Source organism: Halichoerus grypus, chromosome 11, assembly GCF_964656455.1.
Source record: "Halichoerus grypus chromosome 11, mHalGry1.hap1.1, whole genome shotgun sequence".
NCBI lineage: Eukaryota > Metazoa > Chordata > Mammalia > Carnivora > Phocidae > Halichoerus > Halichoerus grypus.
The window spans coordinates 15046568-15067113 of NC_135722.1; the positions used below are offsets into that span (position 1 = coordinate 15046568).

Here is a 20546-nt window from a genome sequence, read left to right on the forward strand (position 1 = left end):
ACAAAGAGTCTGTGACCCAGACCAATGATACGTAATAGTTTTCCAACTATATTACATGCCAGTACAAGGTAACCCACTTGAGGTACGTATTTGAGAATGTTACTTGAGAATGTATTATTAAAAACATTTCTGGGGGCTCCTGGCTGGTTCAGTAGGTTGGGCATCTGACTCTTGATTTTGGCTCAGGTTGTGAGATCAAGCCCTGGTCGGGCTCTGTGCTCAGGGCGTGGAGCTGCTTAAAAGATTCTCTCTCTGCCACCCCCCCACCCCCCACCGGCTCACACTCCCTCTTAAAAAAAAAAAAATTTCTGGTGGGGCGCCTGCGGGGCTTAGTCGGTTAAGCATCTGACCCTTGATCTCAGCTCAGGTCTTAATCTCAGGGTCATGAGCTCAAGCCCTGTGTTGGGCTCCATGTTGGGCGTAGAGTCTACTTAAAAAAAAAAAGAAACAAACATATGTTTTTGGAAATGTACAGAAAGTTAGTATGTGCAAGATTCTGTGGCTCATCTGTTTCTTTCATGGGGAATATAACGTTGAGAGTGTCTGTTTTATAGAGAGCCCGCTTACCGGGCAGTAACATCATATTCCCAAGGAAGAGTAGCCTAGCTAACCAATGTTCCCTGAACCTTGGCTGTAGAGTGCACAAGGAAAGAAAGTGCCCAGCAAAACCAGCTTAAAGGAGGATGAAGACAAATCTGGTCCTATTTTCATTGTTGTTCCAAATGGAAAAGAGCAAAGAATGAAAGATGAAAAAGGATTAAAGGTAAGGAAGGGACAAGAACCTTCAGGAGTTTTTTGCTTTGTTTTGTTTTGTAATCAAGAACCATTTTACTGTCTGGAATTCATTTCATTGTGAAATACCTAATAATGAACTGGATCTTTTGCTAATAAATTATAGCTTGTTTCTCTTAGGTTTATGGGAGCATTAGTTACTACAAAAGGAACTATAGAATGGAGCTATTGCCTATTCTTCCTCCAAATGGAAAGAAACAAGTTGTTTTAATTTTTATAATAAAAAAATGGAAAATACTGATTTTTATCAACTACACATCTGTAGTAGGGTACTTGTTTAATCCTTCTTGTACCTGATACCTCAAAAGACAGATCTGGTGACTATCTGTCTAATTCAGTCATTTCTCTTTTTATGTTATTTTGGTATTTTTAGGCAGTTAAATTTTTCTGTCAGAATACATGTTTAAAAAAAAATTCAAGCAGTATGAAAAGTACAGAGTGTAGTAAAAGAAGCATGTCTCCCCCTAGTCCCCCTCCACAGGGAAGATATTATTACCAGTATTTTTGTGCATTACTCCAGAATTATGAATATTTCATACTATATAGTTATATATGTATAAATGTATAGCGCTTTTTACACACGGGAACATGCAGTACTCTTTGTTCTGTATTTTGCTTTTTTCTTTTAATGATGTTTGAAATATCTTAAAGGTCATTACATAACTGTGTGCATATATCCATTCATTCTCTTTATTGGTACATCATGTGTATGTACCTTTCTTTATCCCCAACCCACAATATAAACATTTAGGTTTCTTCTAGTCTCCCACTATTATAAACTATTCTGCCATGAGCATTTTGAATGTAGGTACTTGTACACATATGTGAATATATCTTTATTAAACTCCTACTAGAATGTATGTACGTATTTAACTTTGATAGATATTACAAATTTTCCCTTTATTGTACCAGTAGTATCCACCATGTTCTACAATAAGAGAGCATTGATTTTTCTAGTGAGAATTGCTGAATTGAAGATGTTAAGAGTTAACCTTCCAGAAGTATGACTGCTTGATAATATATTTTGCATTCATATTTAATTACAAATTAATCTTGTCGAATTTTAAAATCCTATTATATTGATTTCTGCAGCTGCTTTAAATAGAATTCTCTACCTCATTTCAGTTGAACATCTTATCCCTTTCCCTGTTTTTTTTTTCAGGTGCTGAAGTGGAATTTTACTACTCCACGGGATGAATACATTGAGCAACTAAAGACTCAGATGTCTAGCTGTGTGGCTAAGTGGTTACAAGATGAGATGTTTCACTCAGACTTTCAGCATCATAACAAAGCCCTTGCTGTCATGGTTGATGTAGGTTTACAGTAGATAAATACACGTGTATCTCAGATCCATGAAAATACCGAGCCTTGTGAAATAACCAGAAGTTAACGTGACTTGAGAAGGAACTAGAATACACCATGTTCTTTGGCTTTAGAGTTATAGTATTATTTGATAGAATAAGTGACTGTCATAATTTAGGTCTTAAATAGAATCTTAAAAATCTGTTTTCTTCTTGGACTCTAGTAAAATCTATAATGTACTTACCTAATAGAACTCATATTTTTATACAGTCTTATTTGTCTTCTGTTTTAAGCACTTGGAGAGTGAAAAAGAGGGTGTTATTGGTTGCCTGGATCTTATCTTAAAGTGGCTTACCCTGCGGTTTTTTGACACCAATACAAGTGTCCTGATGAAAGCCCTAGAATATTTAAAATTGCTCTTCACCCTGCTAAGTGAGGAGGAGTATCATCTTACTGAGAATGAAGCATCTTCCTTCATCCCCTATCTCATCCTCAAGGTAATGCGTTGTTCTCATTCTGGAAGACTGCCCAAGTTCCCAGCTGACCTCAGTTCCCATCCTTTATTCCCTCTCCCTTTTCCATTTATTCTGTGATGATACCTTTCACCGCTCATTCCCGTGCCCCTGTTCTTCCAAGATGTGTGACGCATGGAAGGAAGGACCCTTTGCTACTCAGGAACTGCCTCAGTCGTTATTTTCCTTGTCGACTAGGTTGGAGAACCAAAGGATGTCATTCGTAAAGATGTCCGTGCCATCCTGAACCGGATGTGCCTTGTCTACCCAGCCAGCAAGATGTTCCCCTTCATCATGGAAGGAACCAAATCCAAGAACTCTAAGCAAAGAGCAGGTGAAGCAACAATTTAAATTGAGGCGTGAGTCTGTGCAGCAGTGACCTCGAAAAGAAATAGTTTGTAGATGCACCGAGGACATTTCAGTGTCTGTGTGGTTGATCCCGACCTTCCAATTTGGCCTGTGGGAGTGATGAGTTGCACACTGGTGGAGCCACAGTATCGGGTGATACAGGCGCTGCTCAGGACCACCCTGCTGACACAATCAGGTGCACAGGGGCCATCTGACTCACAGGCATCCCTTGCTTCCAGGAGCACTCGCTGTAATAGTAGTAGTATATGATTGTGTGTGTGTGTGGTTTTTTTTAAGATTTTATTTATTTGACAGAGCACAAGCAGACGGAGAGAGAGGGAGAAGCAGGCTCCCCGCTGAGCAAGGAGCCCGATGTGGGACTCGATCCCAGGACCCTAGGATCATGACCCAGGCTGAAGGCAGCCGCTTAACCGACTGAGCCACCCAGGCATCCCTGATTGTGTGTTTTATCAGAAGGCAGTAAACAAGGAAAAATTCTAGGCAGAGCCAGAATAAGATTTTAGTTCTTCATGTATGCCAAGGAAAATGTATCTAGTAAAGATAGGTCTCGGGGCGCCTGGGTGGCTCAGTTGTTAAGCGTCTGCCTTCGGCTCAGGTCATGATCCCAGGGTCCTGGGATCGAGCCCTGCATCGGGCTCCCTGCTCCGTGGGAAACCTGCTTCTCCCTCTCCCCCTGCTTGTGTTCCCTCTCTCGCTCTGTCTCTCTCTGTCAAATAAATAAATAAAATCTTAAAAAAAAAAAGGTCTCTAAGCCGGAATGTGTGTTGGGTCTCATTAATCTAACCTTTCTTCCCCATCAGAGTGCCTGGAAGAACTGGGGTGTCTGGTCGAGTCCTACGGCATGAATGTTTGCCAACCAACCCCAGGGAAAGCCTTAAAGGAGATAGCGATTCACATAGGAGACCGGGACAACGCCGTGCGCAATGCTGCCCTCAATACTATCGTCACCGTGTACAACGTACACGGGGATCAAGTGTTCAAGCTCATCGGAACTGTGAGTGACTTCTCGCTGAACATTGTCAGCATGTTGTGAATTGTTAGGAGTCCACTTTTATACCATCGCAACTCTAAGTTTTTACCACTTTTTACTATAAACTCAACCCACCCGTGTGTCCTCGAGTCCAGATAAACCCTTGGGGGTGTCTGATCGTTGTAGGACATTTATGCTATGTCTTACTGGAAACCAGATTTTCTTTTCTGCACCTTCTCCTCATACAGTTTGCTTTAGAAACAAGAACTGTTTTTGAATCCTATCCTGAGCTAGTCTGGGATTTATGTTCTGCCTAGAAATCTGCTCTGTAATTTTTAGTGCATTTAGTTTTTAGTGAACAAGTACTCACGTGTATAATGTAGATTCTGGTACCTGTGAGAGGAGAGGAGCCACAAGCCACACTCTGCAGACCCATCAGGTGCTGCTTCTGATTGCTGACTTTGAGCCGGGGCCACTCATGGTTGTACCTCAGTCCACTCCAGTGACCTCCGAGTATTACATATATTTACACAGTTTTTATATATTTTTACCTGGATTAATCTGTTTACATCCTCACTATAGGTCAGTGAAGGAGATAAAGCAGATGGGAATTTTACAGATGATCAGCAGGGAAGCTTCTAGCCTTTCATTCACATAGTTAGTGCTGACACAGCAAGTATGAGAAAGCGTCATTTAATCTTGGACCTTTTCATTTGTAGTTCCTAATAGCCTTTCCTTTTGTATCCTTGCCTTCTTTCGTAGATTCTCTTATTATAACAGGTTTTAACAATAGTTGATTTTAAATGTAGCTAGTGTTTTGAAAATAAACTTGCCCCAACATAGTAGGTTCTGCTTGCTTCACTATGTGAATGGATATTGACTCTTGAGTCTTCCAGTTAGGTTTTTTAAATTCTCCTCATATCCTGGTAGAGGGGCGTACTAATAATAAATTCAATTTGGCCTGTTTTTACAGCTCTCTGAAAAGGATATGAGCATGCTCGAGGAGAGGATTAAGCGGTCAGCAAAGAGACCTTCGGCTGCCCCAGTAAAACAGGTGGAGGAGAAACCTCCGCGCACTCAGAGCGTAAACTCCAACGCCAACATGCTGCGCAAGGGACCAGCCGAGGACATGTCCTCCAAACTCAAGTATGTAGATGGAGACAGTTGTCTAAGAACATCTCAGTGGCCTTTGCCTCATGTGCTTAATGCTTATCCTGTAACATAATCTTGAGTTCCTGTAGCCATTACCATGCATGCCAGAGTGTCTGGGGAAATGTCTTGTAACCGAATGTTTAATTCTTCAGTCTTCATTGTCTTTGTCTTTGTCTCAAAACCACTTCTAAATAGTCTTGTGCCTTCTTTCACTGCTTTTCCGTGGACAGAATTATGTATCGCACTTATAGGATGTAAGTACTTCCTGCTAATTTCTCATTAGCAGGGCTCTTATATCTTTCTAACTTCTGACTTGGATTCATCCCCTCTGGAGGGCGATTGGTTTAGAGTTTAGGTTAGAGGGTGTCCATCAGTATCCCCTGAATCAGGCCTCCCCAGAAGTCCACTGGCTAGCAGAAGTGGCAACTCAGTGTCATGTGGCGAAATTATTGGTTCACCTTTGTCCTTGTGTTATACCTGGCCATGCTCAGGTTCCTATTCTTCAGATAAAAGCTAATAGGTAAAATGCCTGCAAACCAGAATTGGCATAGGGACTCAAAATACTGCCTTCTGAGCAAGACAGCTCTCTTTTGGGCTATGTCCATTATCTAATGTTAACCAACTTGAATTTGGAAACCTTAAATACCGATTGCTTGGATGTAACACTGGCTCTGACCTGTCAAGAGTGAATATTCCTAAAAAGAGATGACTGTCCCTTAAAGTCTAAAGTATACCGAGCACTGCATGGAAGAATGCTTATGATTAGAAAAACTTAAAATACTGGTTAATTTGGCAGAAAAGAACCAGCCAGCCTAGATTTTTCTTAAATTTTTGCCCAAGTAGAGAGCTTTGAGTCAGTATATTTTATTAATTATTTTCTGCCCCATCTGGAATAGCAGTACAAGGTTTGTTGGCTTTAGTGAACTAGAGAGAATACTTATAATTTGGAAGGTACTGTAAATACAAGGTAAAATGATCTGCTTCGTGAGCCAGAGTTGTTGCCATTGAAGGCACTTGCTTAGACTCAAGGACTTAAATCATTCAGGGGGGCTGAAACCAGAAGTTGAATATCTGTCTTGAAGCTTTGGGGCAACTGGCAGTGTGACTCTTGCTCTTTGGTTCAGAAGTCTCTTTAGTTCAGGAGCCTCCTTTTGCTTTCCTTAGCCAAGCCCGAAGCATGAGTGGGCATCCGGAGGCAGCCCAGATGGTGCGCCGAGAATTCCAGCTGGATCTAGATGAGATTGAGAATGACAGTGGTACGGTCCGATGTGAAATGCCAGAGCTGGTTCAGCACAAACTGGATGACATTTTTGAACCGGTCCTTATTCCCGAACCCAAGTAAGTTAATCTCTTTCATTTAAGTGTCAGCAGTGCATGATCATGAGAGTGCATACGTGGAAAGAGCTTTCTGTGTAGTCACAACTTTTTAGAACTGATTACTATATGGCTGGTGACAGTTCTTTTACTCAGACCTGGAGCTAGTGGAGAACTGCGTAATTCCAACTCACTGGGATGTCTTGTAACAAAGATTGAATTTTTTCCCTTTGCTCTGCTCTCTAGAATCCGGGCTGTTTCTCCACACTTCGATGACATGCACAGTAATACAGCATCCACAATCAATTTCATTATCTCCCAAGTAGCCAGTGGTGACATCAACACGAGCATCCAAGCTCTGACACAGGTAATGGGGGTATGACCCATGACAGTAATTCCATTGGCAGCAGAGGCTGGACGAGTGGTGGCTGCATACAGGTCACAGAGTTAAAGGAGGTAGGCAGCGTTCAGCACTGCCCTGATGAAAAAGTGCACAGGGACCACTTAGTGTCATCACTTGCTTCCCAGGAGGTGGCTCTCATAGATCCTTGCTCTTTATGCTTGCATTCACTCACCAGAGGCTGGAGCTACAGCGCTGAGTAAGTAGGGACCAATTCTCATGGAACTTACTTACTAGTGGACAGAGGAAAATAAGTAAACAAGAAAATATCAGATAAGAGCAACTACTGTGTAAATAGAACTCAAATGGGGTGATCAGAGAGAGGAGCTGAATAGTTACTTCGATTGGTGGTCAGGGATGCAAGCAGAGGGAACAGCTAGTACAAAGGCTATCGGGTAGGAATGAGCTTGGATATTCAAGGAAACGATTCAAGGCCCATGTGCCCAGAGCGGAGTGGGCAAGGGGGAGAATGGTACAGAATGAGATTTGAAAGGTGGACAGAGATCACATCATGTAGACCTTTAAAGCCCCAGGGTGTAGGTGGTTTGGATTTTAAGTGTGATCAGAAACCATTAGAGAATTTTGAGCAAAGAAGCTACATGTTTTTTACAAATCATTCTCTTCTGCTTCCGTTTCCTAACAATCTAGTCCTAAAGCCAGTAAGTTGGTAGAGCAAGGTAGGCATCCACCTTGTGGCAAGGTGGTGAGGGTGGGGAACCATCGTGGCCCAGTTGCGAGGGTCTCAGAGCCCAAGTGTTGTGAGGATGGTGTCATGTAGGAGCGGTGATGCAGAGTCAGGAGTCAGAGCCCAAGCAGGGTGAAGAGGATGTCATGCAAGCGGCCACTCTGGCATGATAGTAGGATCCCAGGCAAGGTGAGGAGGATATCCATGTGTGTTGCAGGGGGTGGGGCAGCATGCAGGTGGCTCAGAATGGGGAGTCAGAGCTGAAGCAGAAGTAGGCATCTGCATGGGGAAGGACTGGGGGCAGAGATGGGAGATTGGTTACATACAGAGGGATTATTCAAAGAAATATAAGGAAAATAGAAGCCACGTTTTTTTTTTTTCTTTTCTTTTTTTAAGATTTTTTAGAGAGAGAAAGCATGAGCAGGGGCAGAGGCAGAGGGAGAAGCGGACTCCCCACTGAGCAGGGAGTCCAACTCGGGGCTGGATCCCAGGCCCCCCAGGATCATGACCTGAGCCAAAGGCAGACGCCTAACCGGCTGAGCCACCCAGGCGCTCCTGAAGCCATGTTTCTTACTGTCCGAAAAGAGCACTACAAATATGAAAGGAAAGCAAAATAGAATAAACTCTGGCATTGGACCAGAATTAGATTAGATGTGTCAGTATGAACTCAGGATTTTCAATACAGCGATGTAGAAATAAATATCAATGTAAATGTATGTATATGTGTGGTATAAATGTATGTTACAGGTATACATGTATATATATATAATACACATATATTCCCTAATTCTTTTCATTGAAAGGACCTGAGAACAGCAATACCCCAACAGCAACAAGCACCCCCAAAACTTGGCTTCTAAATACCATTTTCCACTAAAAGGGAATGAGGGCTCCTTGGAGAAGGGGTAGATTCTAGGGCTGAATTAGAAAAAGTACAAGATAATCCTGGAATATCGTATTGTACCTGACAGTAAGGATAGGCTCAAAGAATGATAGGGACATGTCAGAAGGACCCGGTGGCCAACTGTTTGAACAGGGGACAGTTTGAGCATCAAAATCAATAATGATAGTAATGACGTATAACCCAATGAACTGAATAAAATTCAGGAAATAGATTCAATAAAATTTAACAAAATAGGAAACCCCAAGTCCATGTCCATGTAAATTAAGAATTTAAAGAGAAATGAGATAGTTTCATAGTACCTCCCCACAAAATACAAAGGACTAATATACAAAGTGTAACTAAGAAATACAAAATACTTTGAGTAATTTGACAGTACAGAAGCTTAGCAGACACCAACTTGAAGTCCTCAAAGTGAACATCAGTATTAGGACAAGATGAAATCATGTGCCACCTTGTAGGATCCAGGGAGAATTCAGCATCACTTTGCTGACATTCCTAATGTCATCTGATCATGAAGAAACCTCAAAAAAATGCAAAACTAAGGGATATTTTACAACCGTCAAGGTCAAGAAAGTCAAGGAAAGACTGAGGATTGGTCTAGACTGAAGGGAGATTAAGAGACATGACTAACTAAATGCAGTGCATGATTCTAGACTGGCCTTTAGCTATGAAGAACAAGATCAGGGCAATTGGAGTAAATGGAATGGGGCCTGAGGATTAGATGGTAATAACGTCAATACTAATTTCCTGATTTTGTGTTGCCTCCTGAGTATGAAGGAGAATGTCCTTGTGACGAAGAAATACACAGTGAAGTGTGAGATGGGCATGGAGCATCACATTGACAACTTACTCTCAGCTGATTCGGGATTTTATAAGTTCTTTTACAATACTTCCGACATTTCTATAATGTTTGAACTTTATTTTTACTGGAAAATGTCTCTCTGGCCACTCTCTCAAGACCAGATCTGTTAGGAAGCTATGACTGAAATTCATATGAAAGATATTATCACGTGCACTAGGATTATCACAGTGGGGAAGAAAAGTGGATGGTTCCAGGGTATCTTTCATAGGTAGTGTCCACAAGACTTGGAGACAGATGGGTTGTGAAAAGTAAGGTAAGAAAAGAATCAAGAGTAACTCGATGATTTTTGGCTTGAGCACCTGGATGGATGGATAGTGGTGCTGAGAATGGGGAAGCTGGAGGAAGAACAGTCTTGAGAAGTTGGAAATTAAGAGCTCTGTCTTTGCTGTGTTGAGTTTGAGCAGCCAGTTACACATCTCCACGAAGACAGATGGCTGGAAATAGGAGAATTGGGAATCTTAGTACAAGATTTTTGCTACTGTTTGACAAATAGTCTCCTGTTAACAGTTTTAACCTTGGAGGGACTCTAGAAAATAGTGACTTGAATACATGCATTCCTGCTGCCTTTCTCTATCAACTTCAGTCCAAACCCATCTGCCTTTTCTGAGCAGAGGAGCTGCTCGTCAGGTAGGTGGTATCTGAAGTATATACAAGTGTCAAGCTCCATCTAGTACAAGTAATAAGCCTTTTCCACATATAGGCCTTCAGGAAAACCTGAAGTTCAGTAGTGCAGAACCCAGGGAAGACGATCAAAACACCAAAAATCCTGGAAAGAGATCTCTTTTCATCCAGGGAGACCAGCAGATCCCCTAAAGAAAGGACAACGGTGGTTTATATGAGTGTTAATAGAAGGACCTGGTGTTCTCCTTGGCCCCCAGGGAACTATAGGTTGCTGAACAAAAAGGCTGAATTCACTGTCAGGCTGGGAAGTCTCTAGCTTTTGTACCGTCAGAGACAGAAGAGCAGAAGTGCCTGCCCTTGGTGCCATGTGACTAGCTGGCATACCACAAACTTAGAAGGGCAGGAACTGCTGTGTCTCCCATTCTCAGATTGCCACAATTGAGGATTTCCAAAAGGCAGACCCAAGAATGAATCCTGACTAGGTAAAGAATAATAATGAGCCACACCATAAGAGACCCAGTAACTGGGAAGAAGAATGAAACAGAATAACCAGAATGGGAATCTCCTAGCACAGTGAAACTGCTGGCGGGGACAAGATGACCACAGGGGAGGGGAGCAGGGTGTGGGAAGAGTACTTAAAGAGGATTTATTATTACATATAAAGATTCTCTCTAGCAAAACAAAAAACAAAAAAATACATGGTTTTAGAATTTTAAAATTTAGTAGATGGTCTGAAGGGAGAGGATGATCACTACAGAAACCACATTAGTGGTCTAAGTGACAGGGGTGACAAGACCATTCAGTGGGGAAAGGACAGTCTTATCAACAAATGAAGCTGGGAAAATGGATATCCACATGCAGAAGAATGAAGTTAGACTCTTATGCTGTATACAATAATTAACTCAAAACGGATCAAAGACATAAGTGTCATAGCCAAAGCTATAAACTCTTAGAAGAAAACGGGGGAGAGGGGGGGTCTCCTTGCGGCAGTGGCAGCTCAAGAGCGGAGTATGGGTCATGGCAGGACAGGTATTTAAAAAGTTTCTTCCCCTCTTGGCCCGAGTTTTAGTTGAAAGGAGTACAGCCAAAACTGCTAACAAAGGAGGCATTTTGCTTCCAGAAAAATCTCAGGGAAAACCATTACAAGCAACAGGAGTCTGTTGGATCAGGCTCTAAAGGAAAGAGTAGAGAGATTCAACCAGTTGGCGTGAAAGTTGGAGATAAAGTTCTTCTCCTACAATATGGAGACACTAAAGTAGTTCTAATGACAAGGATTCTTTTTTTTTTTTTTTTTACATTTATTTATTTATTCGAGAGAGAAAGAGAGCAAACGAGGAGGGGCAGAGGGAGGGAGAGAATCTCAAGCAGACACCCAGCTGAGTGCGGAGCCCTACACAGAGCTCAATCCCATGATCCTGAGAACATGACCTGAGCCAGAATCAAGAGTCGGAAGCTTAATTGACTGAGCCATCCAGGCACCCCAAGGATTATTTCTTATTTAGAGAATGTGACATCATGTAGACTGAAATAAGTCATTATTGAAATGGCATTGCGTGAAGCTGCTCATTCCAGTGAAGTTGTGAAATCTTTCATCAGGTGAATAATTTCCATGTCTCACTTTTATAATAACCTAAAAAAAAAGAGAAAAAATACCATAGAGGAAAATCTTCATGATACTGGATTTGGCAGTGAATTCTTGCATATGACACCAAAAGCAATGTCAACAAAAGAAAAAATAATTAAATTGAACTTCATCAAAATTTAAAAGTTTTATGCATTAAAGGTAACTATCAAAAGAGTAAAAAGAGGGGCACCTGGGTGGCTCAGTCGTTAAGTGCCTGTGTTCTGCTCAGGTCATGATCCCAGGGTCCTGGGATCGAGCCCCACGTCGGGCTCCCTGCTCGGCGGGAAGCCTCCTTCTCCCTCTCCCACTCCCACTGATTGTGTTCCCTCTCTCGCTCTGTCAAATAAATAAAATTAAAAAAAACAAAACAAAACAATCACTTGGTAAAAGCTAGGTTAATCAGTAAAGGGTGCTAGGACTAATTATTTTCCATGGGAACAACAGATTGCTATTTCCTATACCAAAGTATATTTCAGATGCATCAAAGACCTAGATGTGAATAGGAGAACATTTTTTACTTCACATTATGTAAGGATTTCTTTTTAAACTAGACACAAAACATAAAAAATAGAAATCTTTTACTACATTAAAATTTCTAAAAACTTCTGTTTATCACAAGATACTCTGTTTATAACAAAATGAAAAGACAAGCAGGGCGCCTGGCTGGCTGGCGGTGGAGCATGTGACTCTTAATCTAAGGGTGGTGAGTTCAGGCCCCGCGTTGGCTATGAAGTCTACTTAAAAAAAAAAATGAAAAGACAAGTTACAGATTAAGACAATTGGGACAGGTGTAGTAGATGAAATACAAGGACATGGGAATTAAATAATTCTTACCAGTTTAGAGGTCAGAATAGTGGTTTAAAAAAAAGGGCAAACCCAGAAAGAATAGTAACCCCTGGTGGAAGGCAAGGTACCAGCTTGGAGGGGCAGGAAAAGAGCTTTTGGTGTGCTCCTGATGTCTTACAGCTTGTTCTCAGTGGCAGATGTACAGATGCATAGGCATAGAATTTCGTTAAGTTGTGTTCTTAGGATTTATATATTGTATCATATTAAAGTTAAACCTTAATAAAAAAAGAATATTAGTGGGGCACCTGGGTGACTCAGTTTAAGTGTCTGACTCTGGATTTTGGCTCAGGTCATGATCTTGGGGTCCTGGGATTGAGCCCCATGTCAGATTCCCTGCTCAGCAGGGAGTCTGCTGTCCCTCTCCCTCTGCCCCTCCCCCTACCGGAGGGGGCTCTCTCTTTCTGAAATAAATAAATATTAAAAAAAAAAAAAAAAGGAGGGGCGCCTGGGTGGCTCAGTTGGTTAAGCGACTGCCTTCGGCTCAGGTCATGATCCTGGAGTCCCGGGATCGAGTCCCGCATCGGGCTCCCTGCTCGGCAGGGAGTCTGCTTCTCCCTCTGACCCTCCTCCCTCTCATGCTCTGTGTCTCTCATTCTCTCTCTCTCAAATAAATAAATAAAATCTTTAAAAAAAAAAAAAAAAAGGATAAGGGCGCCTGGGTGGCCCAGGGTCCTGGAATCGAGACCCGCATTGGTCTCCCTGCTCAGCGGGAAGCCTGCTTCTCCCTCTCCCACTCCCCCTGCTTGTGTTCCCTCTCTAGCTGTCTCTCTCTGTCAAATAAATAAATAAAATCTTTAAAAAAATATATTAGTAAACAGTAAACCAGATTTAATATATATGTAGAGAGAATTTTACAGTCTCTGAAAATATCTGTGTTTTTCGTATCTTAACAAATGCTATAGTAAAAGATACACTGACCAGATTCTTTCCTGGTAACCCAACACATTTTTTAATAATGTCACACAAGATAATGGCTACTTGGAAAAGTATGAAACACCCTCCTGACCCTTTGATCAAAAGAAAGGAAAAACAAAACTCTTTAACAATTTTATGTATGTATGTATGTATTTATTGAGAGAGAAAGAGTCGGGGTGGGAGGGCAGAGGGAGAGAATCCCAAGCAGACTCCCTGCTGAGCGTAGAGCCCAAAGCAGGGCTCATTCTCACAACCCTGAGATCATGGCCTGAGCCAACATCAAGAGTTGGAGGCTAGACTGAGCCACCCAGGCGCCCCACCCCAAAACTCTTAATAGTGAATAGGAAAGCATTTCTCTTTCAAACTCTACTGAAACTACTGAACTCAGAAAAATATATTGCCTGAAATGCATTTATTACTGAAGAAAAGCTAAAATAAAGGGACTTAGTACTTATCAGAAATCAGAAAAATAAAAAATAAATTTAAAAGTAAGAGATAAACTACAATTCATGAGATGGATTTTTAAAATAATAAATCTAAATTTGTTTCCTGTGAAACAAAAATTCCTTACTAGCCTGATTAGAGAACAAAAATATAAGTGTCAGGAATGAGGAAGGAACCAACCATAGATAAGGAAGAGACTGAAAAAAAATAAGACCTATAACCCTGTGGAAATTGAAACAGTTGATCTCCCCCTAAATTTTTTTAAATAACCAGGGGATTTGGGGAGACCATAAAATATTAGGAAACCCAGAACAGAACAAGACATTTGATCATATAAAATTTTAAGATTTTAGTCTAGAAGATTTTAATCTAGAGCCTGGGTGGCTCAGTCAGTTGAATACCTATCTGCTTTCTGCTCAGGTCATGATCCCAGGGTCCTGGGATCAAGCCCCACATTGGGCTCCCTGCTCGGCAGGGAGCCTGCTTCTCCCTCTCCTTCTGCCTACCACTCCCCCTGCTTGTGCTCTCTCCCTCTCTCTCTTGTTTATTTATTTATTTAATAAATAAAATCTTAAAAAAGGAACACAAGATTTTAATCTAGAGAAATTTACCAGATATTGTCAATAAACAAGTGGTATATTGTGGAATATATTTGCAACCCATATGACTAATAAAAGATTAATAGCTACATTTCGGAAACAGAACTTTTATGAACTCTTGAGAAAAGGAGAACCCAACAGAAAAATGACCAAATGATGTGAATAGGCAAATCACAGAAGATTCCAAACAGCCAAGCCAGTAAACATGTGAAAAGAGGTCCAGGCTCTCCTCTGCCACAAAATGCAAATTAACGTAAAAACAAGATAGCACTTTTTGCCATCAGAGTGACAAAAAGTAAAAAGAGTAATAACACACAGCTGATAGAGATTCTGGAAAAACAGTAGTCCTACATTAAATGTGGAAATGTGAATTGAATGTTAATGCCTTTTGGGATGCCTGGGTGGCTCAGTCGGTTAGGCATCTGCCTAATCAGGTCATGATCCCAGGGTCCTGGGATCGAGCCCCGCATCGGGCTCCCTGCTCCGCGGGAAGCCTGCTTCTCCCTCTGCCTGCCGCTCCCCCTCTTTGTGCGCGTGCTCGCTCACTCTCTCTCGCCGACAAATAAAATCTTTTAAAAAAAATGTTAGTGCCTTTTTAAAGAAAACAATACAGTAATATCTATTATGCCATTTAAAATGTATTCTTCAGACTAAAAAGTTAGAAATAAAAACACAAGTACGTTAAGATACTGTATATACAGAGATGTTTATTGTAACATTATTTATAGTAAAATAACCAAACTGGAAACACACTGAAAGTTTATCACTAAGGGAATGATTGAGTAAATTTTGCTACACACAGTTAAGCAGCCTTTAAAAATAGAGCTATTCTTTTTTTTTTTTTTTTTTTTCAGATTTTATTCATTTATTTGACAGAGACACAGCGAGAGAGGAAACACAAGCAGGGGGAGTGGGAGAGGGAGAAGCAGGCCTCCCGCCGAGCAGGGAGCCCAACATGGGGCTCGATCCCAGGACCTGGAATCATGACCCCAGCCGAAGGCAGACGCCTAACGACTGAGCCACCCAGGCACCCCTGTTCTTTTTTTTTTTTTTTTTTTTTAATAGAGCTATTCTTGTGGCCTTTGGGGATTTTTATAATTTTCTGTTGAACTAGAAAAGCCAGATGCAGAGATGTGTATGTACTATAATCCTCTGGTAGAATAAACAATGCCCTAAACTTTGACCCCATTTATGTGTGCACGTATGGGTGTATATGATTCTGTGAACCTGAAAGATGTTGACCAGGCGTTAATGTTAATTATCTTAGGAAAAAGAGTAAGCTTCCCCCTAAAAAAAGAGTATTTTTTATGGTGTCTGTGTTGAAGCAGCATTGTTAAACACCCCCAGTTATATAAAATTGTGTGTCCATACGGGGTATAACATGCATAAATCTAAATGAAAGTAGGACCACTGGCTGCCAGAACACCATGGGGCACTGTTCACACTGCAGTCTGTAAATGGTGCTCCCTGGAATTGTGCAGTAGGACAGCCCTGCATGAGGATGGTCAATGAAGAAGATTGGCATGCTTGTCTGGGTGTTATTTATGTAATCATAAAAATAAAGGTCTTTTTACAGTAGTGAATGGGAAATACATGTTTTCCCATAGTAGTACATTTTACCATTAGTGACAGCCAGTAGACCAAAAAGAACACCAGATCAGGATGTGGGAAGCCTGATTTTTGAGTTTGGACTGAGTAGTCTGATCTTTCTGAGCCTCACTTTACTTATCTGGTAAATGGAAATCTTACTTACCTTACTACTTCTCAGAGCTGTTGGATGATCAAATGAGATATAATGGGTATTAAAACACTTTAATAGATGAGACATTTAAACATAGGGATTCCCTGATCTTCTGGGTAGTGAACCTTTCAGAATAGGATCTGTGACTAATTCACCTAACAGTATCTTGCTCGGTAAACATGTGCTGAATGTTTGAATACTAGTTATTTATATGTAAAGTGACTGGATTTTTTTCAAGTTAAGATATTATAAGTGCTTTGCAGATATTACAGAGATATCCTTTGTAGTATTTTCCTGCTACTTAGAAGTATGATGCTTGGAGACTATATCTTGGGGTTTTTGTTACCAGATCGATGAGGTCCTGAGACAGGAAGACAAAGCTGAAGCTATGTCTGGCCACATTGATCAGTTCCTGATAGCCACGTTCATGCAGCTGAGACTCATCTACAACACACACATGGCAGATGAGAAACTGGAGAAAGATGAGATCATCAAGCTGTATAGCTGTATCATTGGCAACATGATTTCGGTAAGGCTGCTTCTGCAGAACGTGAGCTTGCCTTCAGTGTCTCATCCTACCTGGGTTCTAGAGCCTGAGTCAGTGTGGTTCCAGGGAGTCCTGCGTCACTTACTGGGTTTTACTTGCAAGCTACGGACTACTTTCATCGGATGTTGGGTGACACTCCAGTTTGCCTTATTGTTAGGATACAAACTAGAATGCTTACATACTACCTAGAATTCTGCGTCCTACCCGTGTCTTCATCAGGCATGGTAGGCCCTGGGTGTGTTGTCACTGATAACTGCTCACCCTAAAAGTACTTCTGTAACAGGAAGGAAGGAAGCACTCCAGTTAATTTTGGCGGTTAATTTGGCTATTTCCGGAGGTATGAGGGAGTCTGGTGATTTTTTTTTCCCCCTAATACTCTGAATTTTTTTAAATATAGTAAAATTGTTTGCTAGAATGTGCCACCCACATTTATCTTCCTTGCTGTATACTCTGGGTTTCTTACCTCTCTAACACAAGGATGATTGGATAGCTGTTTCAGATCGAGAGCCTCGCCCGGGAGGCCTCCACCGGAGTGCTGAAAGACCTGATGCATGGCCTCATCACCTTAATGCTAGACTCTCGAATTGAAGATCTAGAGGAAGGACAGCAGGTGATCCGCTCTGTGAACCTCTTGGTGGTGAAGGTGCTGGAGAAGTCAGACCAGACCAACATCCTGAGGTATAACTATAATCTCACCCCAGAGCCTGGAATAGCCTCTCTTTCGTCTGCCCGTGGAAACCAAAGTCACTAGACCAATTATAACTTTAGGTTTGCCTAGTTAAGTTGATTTATTACTCTTCTCTTCCTCATGAACCAAGTGTTCCAACCTGAGACAGCACTAAAACTAGTAACGACTCAGTAAGCCAGCCAGCATAGTGAGTTTTCTAGAATAGGACTGTAGTGTTTGTTGGTTACCTCCCCCTTTCATGTACATTTCAGGCACATTTCTCTCTCAGCTACCAGTGACAATGAAAAGTAGAGTGAGGAGCTTTACCATTTATCAGGTGGTAACTGAGGAAGCTTAAAGGATTGACGTTTATTTTCTTCACAGCTGAATGTCAGGTAATCAGAGACAGTCCTGATCCATGAGCTCTCATTTTATTAGATGGATACAGTTTACACTTGGCCTTTTAATTACTGACTTTAATTGGAATGCATGTTTGAAACTTCTTTTTTTTTTAAGATTTTTTTTATTTGACAGAGAGATAGCAAGAGGGAGCACAAGCAGGGGGAGTGGGGGTGGGAGAAGCAGGCTTCCCGCCGAGCAGGGAGCCCGATGCGGGGCTCGATCCCAGGACCCCGGGATCACGACCTGAGCCGAAGGCAGACGCTTAACGACTGAGCCACCCAGGCACCCCATGTTTGAAACTTATTAATGTTATCATGTTGGGATTTTTTTTTCTAGTGCCCTACTTGTTTTGCTCCAAGACAGCCTGCTAGCAACAGCCAGTTCTCCCAAATTCTCAGAGCTTGTTATGAAGGTAAAGTGGAAATAATTTGATTTCTTTTCTTTCAAGATGCAATACCTGGTTAAAGTGTGGGGAAAGGGGAGTTGAAAGTAGGACATAGACTTAAATCGACCAGGGCACACCTGAAAAATATACTTGGTCTCCAGTTTACACCCCAAGCTCAGGCCTCAACAGTTCTTGGCCTCAAACAGTGAAAAGGGAAAGACCAATTGTCCTAGAAACAAAAGGCAATTAGTTTGATGAGACAAATTTTATACCTTTTGGGGAAATAGGTATGTATAGCCTTGTAATATTTCGGTCTCTTTGATGGAAGACCCCAAATGAACATTTCTGCCCCATTATAATCCTGTTATTACACTGTAATAGTTTGTCTCCTTGCGTTAGATTTGGTTAAGCTGTATGAACTATTCTCTCGATCCCACACCCAGTTCTCCACATCTTCTCATTATTTAAGACCCATCTCCAGGGAGTTGGGAAGAAGGTGTGGGGATGATGATGTGGATGGCTTGTCACACACTAACCAGTGATGTGCTTGAAGTGAGTGAAATTGTTCATGTTTTAACAGCTGAACTCAAAAGACATGGTGATGTTCCACACTTAACCTCCCTGACCATCTTTCAGAAGTGACCCCAGAGCCTAGAGCCGGTGAAAGGTGGCAGGAATTATCTTCATTCTTCAGCCACTCCTTCTACCTTGTATTTATTTTTCCAATAGTGTCTCTGGAGAATGGTTCGACTCTTGCCTGATACCATCAACAGCATTAATCTGGACAGAATTCTTCTGGACATACACATTTTCATGAAGGTCTTCCCCAAAGAGAAACTGAAGCAATGCAAAAGTGAATTTCCCATAAGGACCCTAAAGACGCTGCTACACACTTTATGCAAATTAAAAGGACCCAAGGTAAGTGAGAACAGCAGCTGGTCCCTGAAGGAGCTTGAGGAGAGTATCATGGATGTGGCATTGCCGCCATCTGAATGTGCATGTCTCCCTCAGATCCTAGACCACCTAACAATGATTGACAACAAGAACGAGTCTGAGCTGGAGGCCCACCTCTGCCGGATGATGAAGCACAGCATGGACCAGACAGGGAGCAAGTCTGAGAAGGAAACAGAAAAGGGAGCATCTCGAATAGTAAGTGTCCTGACTGGAAAGACTGAAGGTGGTGATCTTGTCAAAGGCGTGAGCGCTGGAGCCTACCTTTCTGAGGGTCGAAGGTGAAGGCTTGGGGATTGGGTCACTCTCCTGCTATAGTTCTATGCTGTGAGCATTTCCACCTTGAAGTTTTCTTACATGAACTAGTTAGAACTGTGTGGTTGCCACACAACCAAAGGTTGTTGGATAAATCCACTGTGAGCTCTACTTAATTAGGAAGGAATGGGCCAGGTCCTTCCTCATCAAGTTTAGTTGAAAACCTGTGACTGGAGGTATTCGGTGACCCAGAAAGTTGGGGTTTTCTGCTGCAGACACTGGTGCTTCTGTTATTCACAGGAACATACCAGTAAAGTCTGGGTTTTGAGACCTCTTCAGTTCTTATCCAATCATGGGTTCCTAATTAATAAGTCTAGCCAGTCCTTTGTGTCTTTCAATTGCAGGATGAAAAATCATCAAAGGCCAAAGTGAATGATTTCTTGGCTGAGATTTTTAAGAAGATCGGCTCTAAGGAGAACACTAAAGAGGTGAGAGGGGCAGGGGCAAGCCAAATGAGCATCTGCTTGATGGAGAAGGGCCACTGACTAATGTCCGCCCCCTCTTCCTTTTTCTTGGTAACCAGGGCCTAGCAGAGTTATACGAATATAAGAAGAAATACTCAGATGCTGACATTGAACCATTTCTGAAAAATTCCTCCCAGTTCTTCCAGAGCTATGTTGAGAGAGGCCTTCGGGTGATTGAGATGGAGAGGGAGGGCAAAGGCCGTATTCCCACATCCACAGGTATGGCTTCCTCCAGTGGCTGCAGGGATGAGCTCAAAATAGCTCCCCGCTCAGGAACTGGAGGTTTTGATTGGCTTAAATTTGTACCTGTGCTCCTCAGTCCCTGATGGTCACCAGTGATGTTCACATTGCTGGAGACAGTGGCCAACTGTCACCTGACTTGACCCATCGCCAGTGTTTGATAGGGGCAGGTGTTCCCTGCCCTTGAAACCGTTTCTTCCCTGTGCTTCCAGGTGTCCGTGCTCTCTTGGTCTCCTCCAACCTGGCCTTCCTGGCCTCTTCCTTCTTGGCCTCTCTGATTCTTCCTTTCTCTGGACTCTTAATCGTGGCGTTCTCCAGGCTTCAGTCCATAACCATCTCTTCCTTCTTACTCTCATTCCCTTAATTAAGTCATGTATTCTCATCACTTGAGATCCCATTTACATGCCAGAGAGGCCCAGGGTTGTTTGGGTCCAGCTCAAACCTTCCTGATCCCAACACATACATCCTGCCTGATGTATGTCTCTAGTAGACATCATCAACTCAGTGTGTCACATATTCCTCC

General features: G+C 42.0%; 1 protein-coding gene and 1 non-coding gene across 5 annotated transcripts in view; both read left to right on the forward strand.

Moving 5' to 3' along the window:
* The window catches only part of CKAP5 (cytoskeleton associated protein 5), a 102855-nt gene that overhangs the window by 79111 nt on the left and 3198 nt on the right, over positions 1 to 20546 (forward strand). For all 4 annotated transcript variants that reach the window (XM_078058076.1, XM_036104948.2, XM_078058077.1 and 1 more), the window contains 15 exons: positions 638 to 763; positions 1955 to 2104; positions 2388 to 2591; positions 2805 to 2940; positions 3776 to 3969; positions 4919 to 5091; positions 6262 to 6435; positions 6658 to 6778; positions 16402 to 16581; positions 17090 to 17277; positions 18005 to 18080; positions 18783 to 18971; positions 19065 to 19202; positions 19664 to 19747; positions 19843 to 20002. In XM_078058076.1, the coding sequence (XP_077914202.1) occupies positions 638 to 763; positions 1955 to 2104; positions 2388 to 2591; positions 2805 to 2940; positions 3776 to 3969; positions 4919 to 5091; positions 6262 to 6435; positions 6658 to 6778; positions 16402 to 16581; positions 17090 to 17277; positions 18005 to 18080; positions 18783 to 18971; positions 19065 to 19202; positions 19664 to 19747; positions 19843 to 20002 (2293 nt within the window). The remainder of the gene's footprint in view (positions 1 to 637; positions 764 to 1954; positions 2105 to 2387; positions 2592 to 2804; positions 2941 to 3775; positions 3970 to 4918; positions 5092 to 6261; positions 6436 to 6657; positions 6779 to 16401; positions 16582 to 17089; positions 17278 to 18004; positions 18081 to 18782; positions 18972 to 19064; positions 19203 to 19663; positions 19748 to 19842; positions 20003 to 20546) is intronic.
* On the forward strand, positions 3065 to 3175 carry LOC118543803 (small nucleolar RNA SNORD67). The gene has a single exon (XR_004921254.1). It is a non-coding gene; the product is annotated as a small nucleolar RNA SNORD67 (small nucleolar RNA).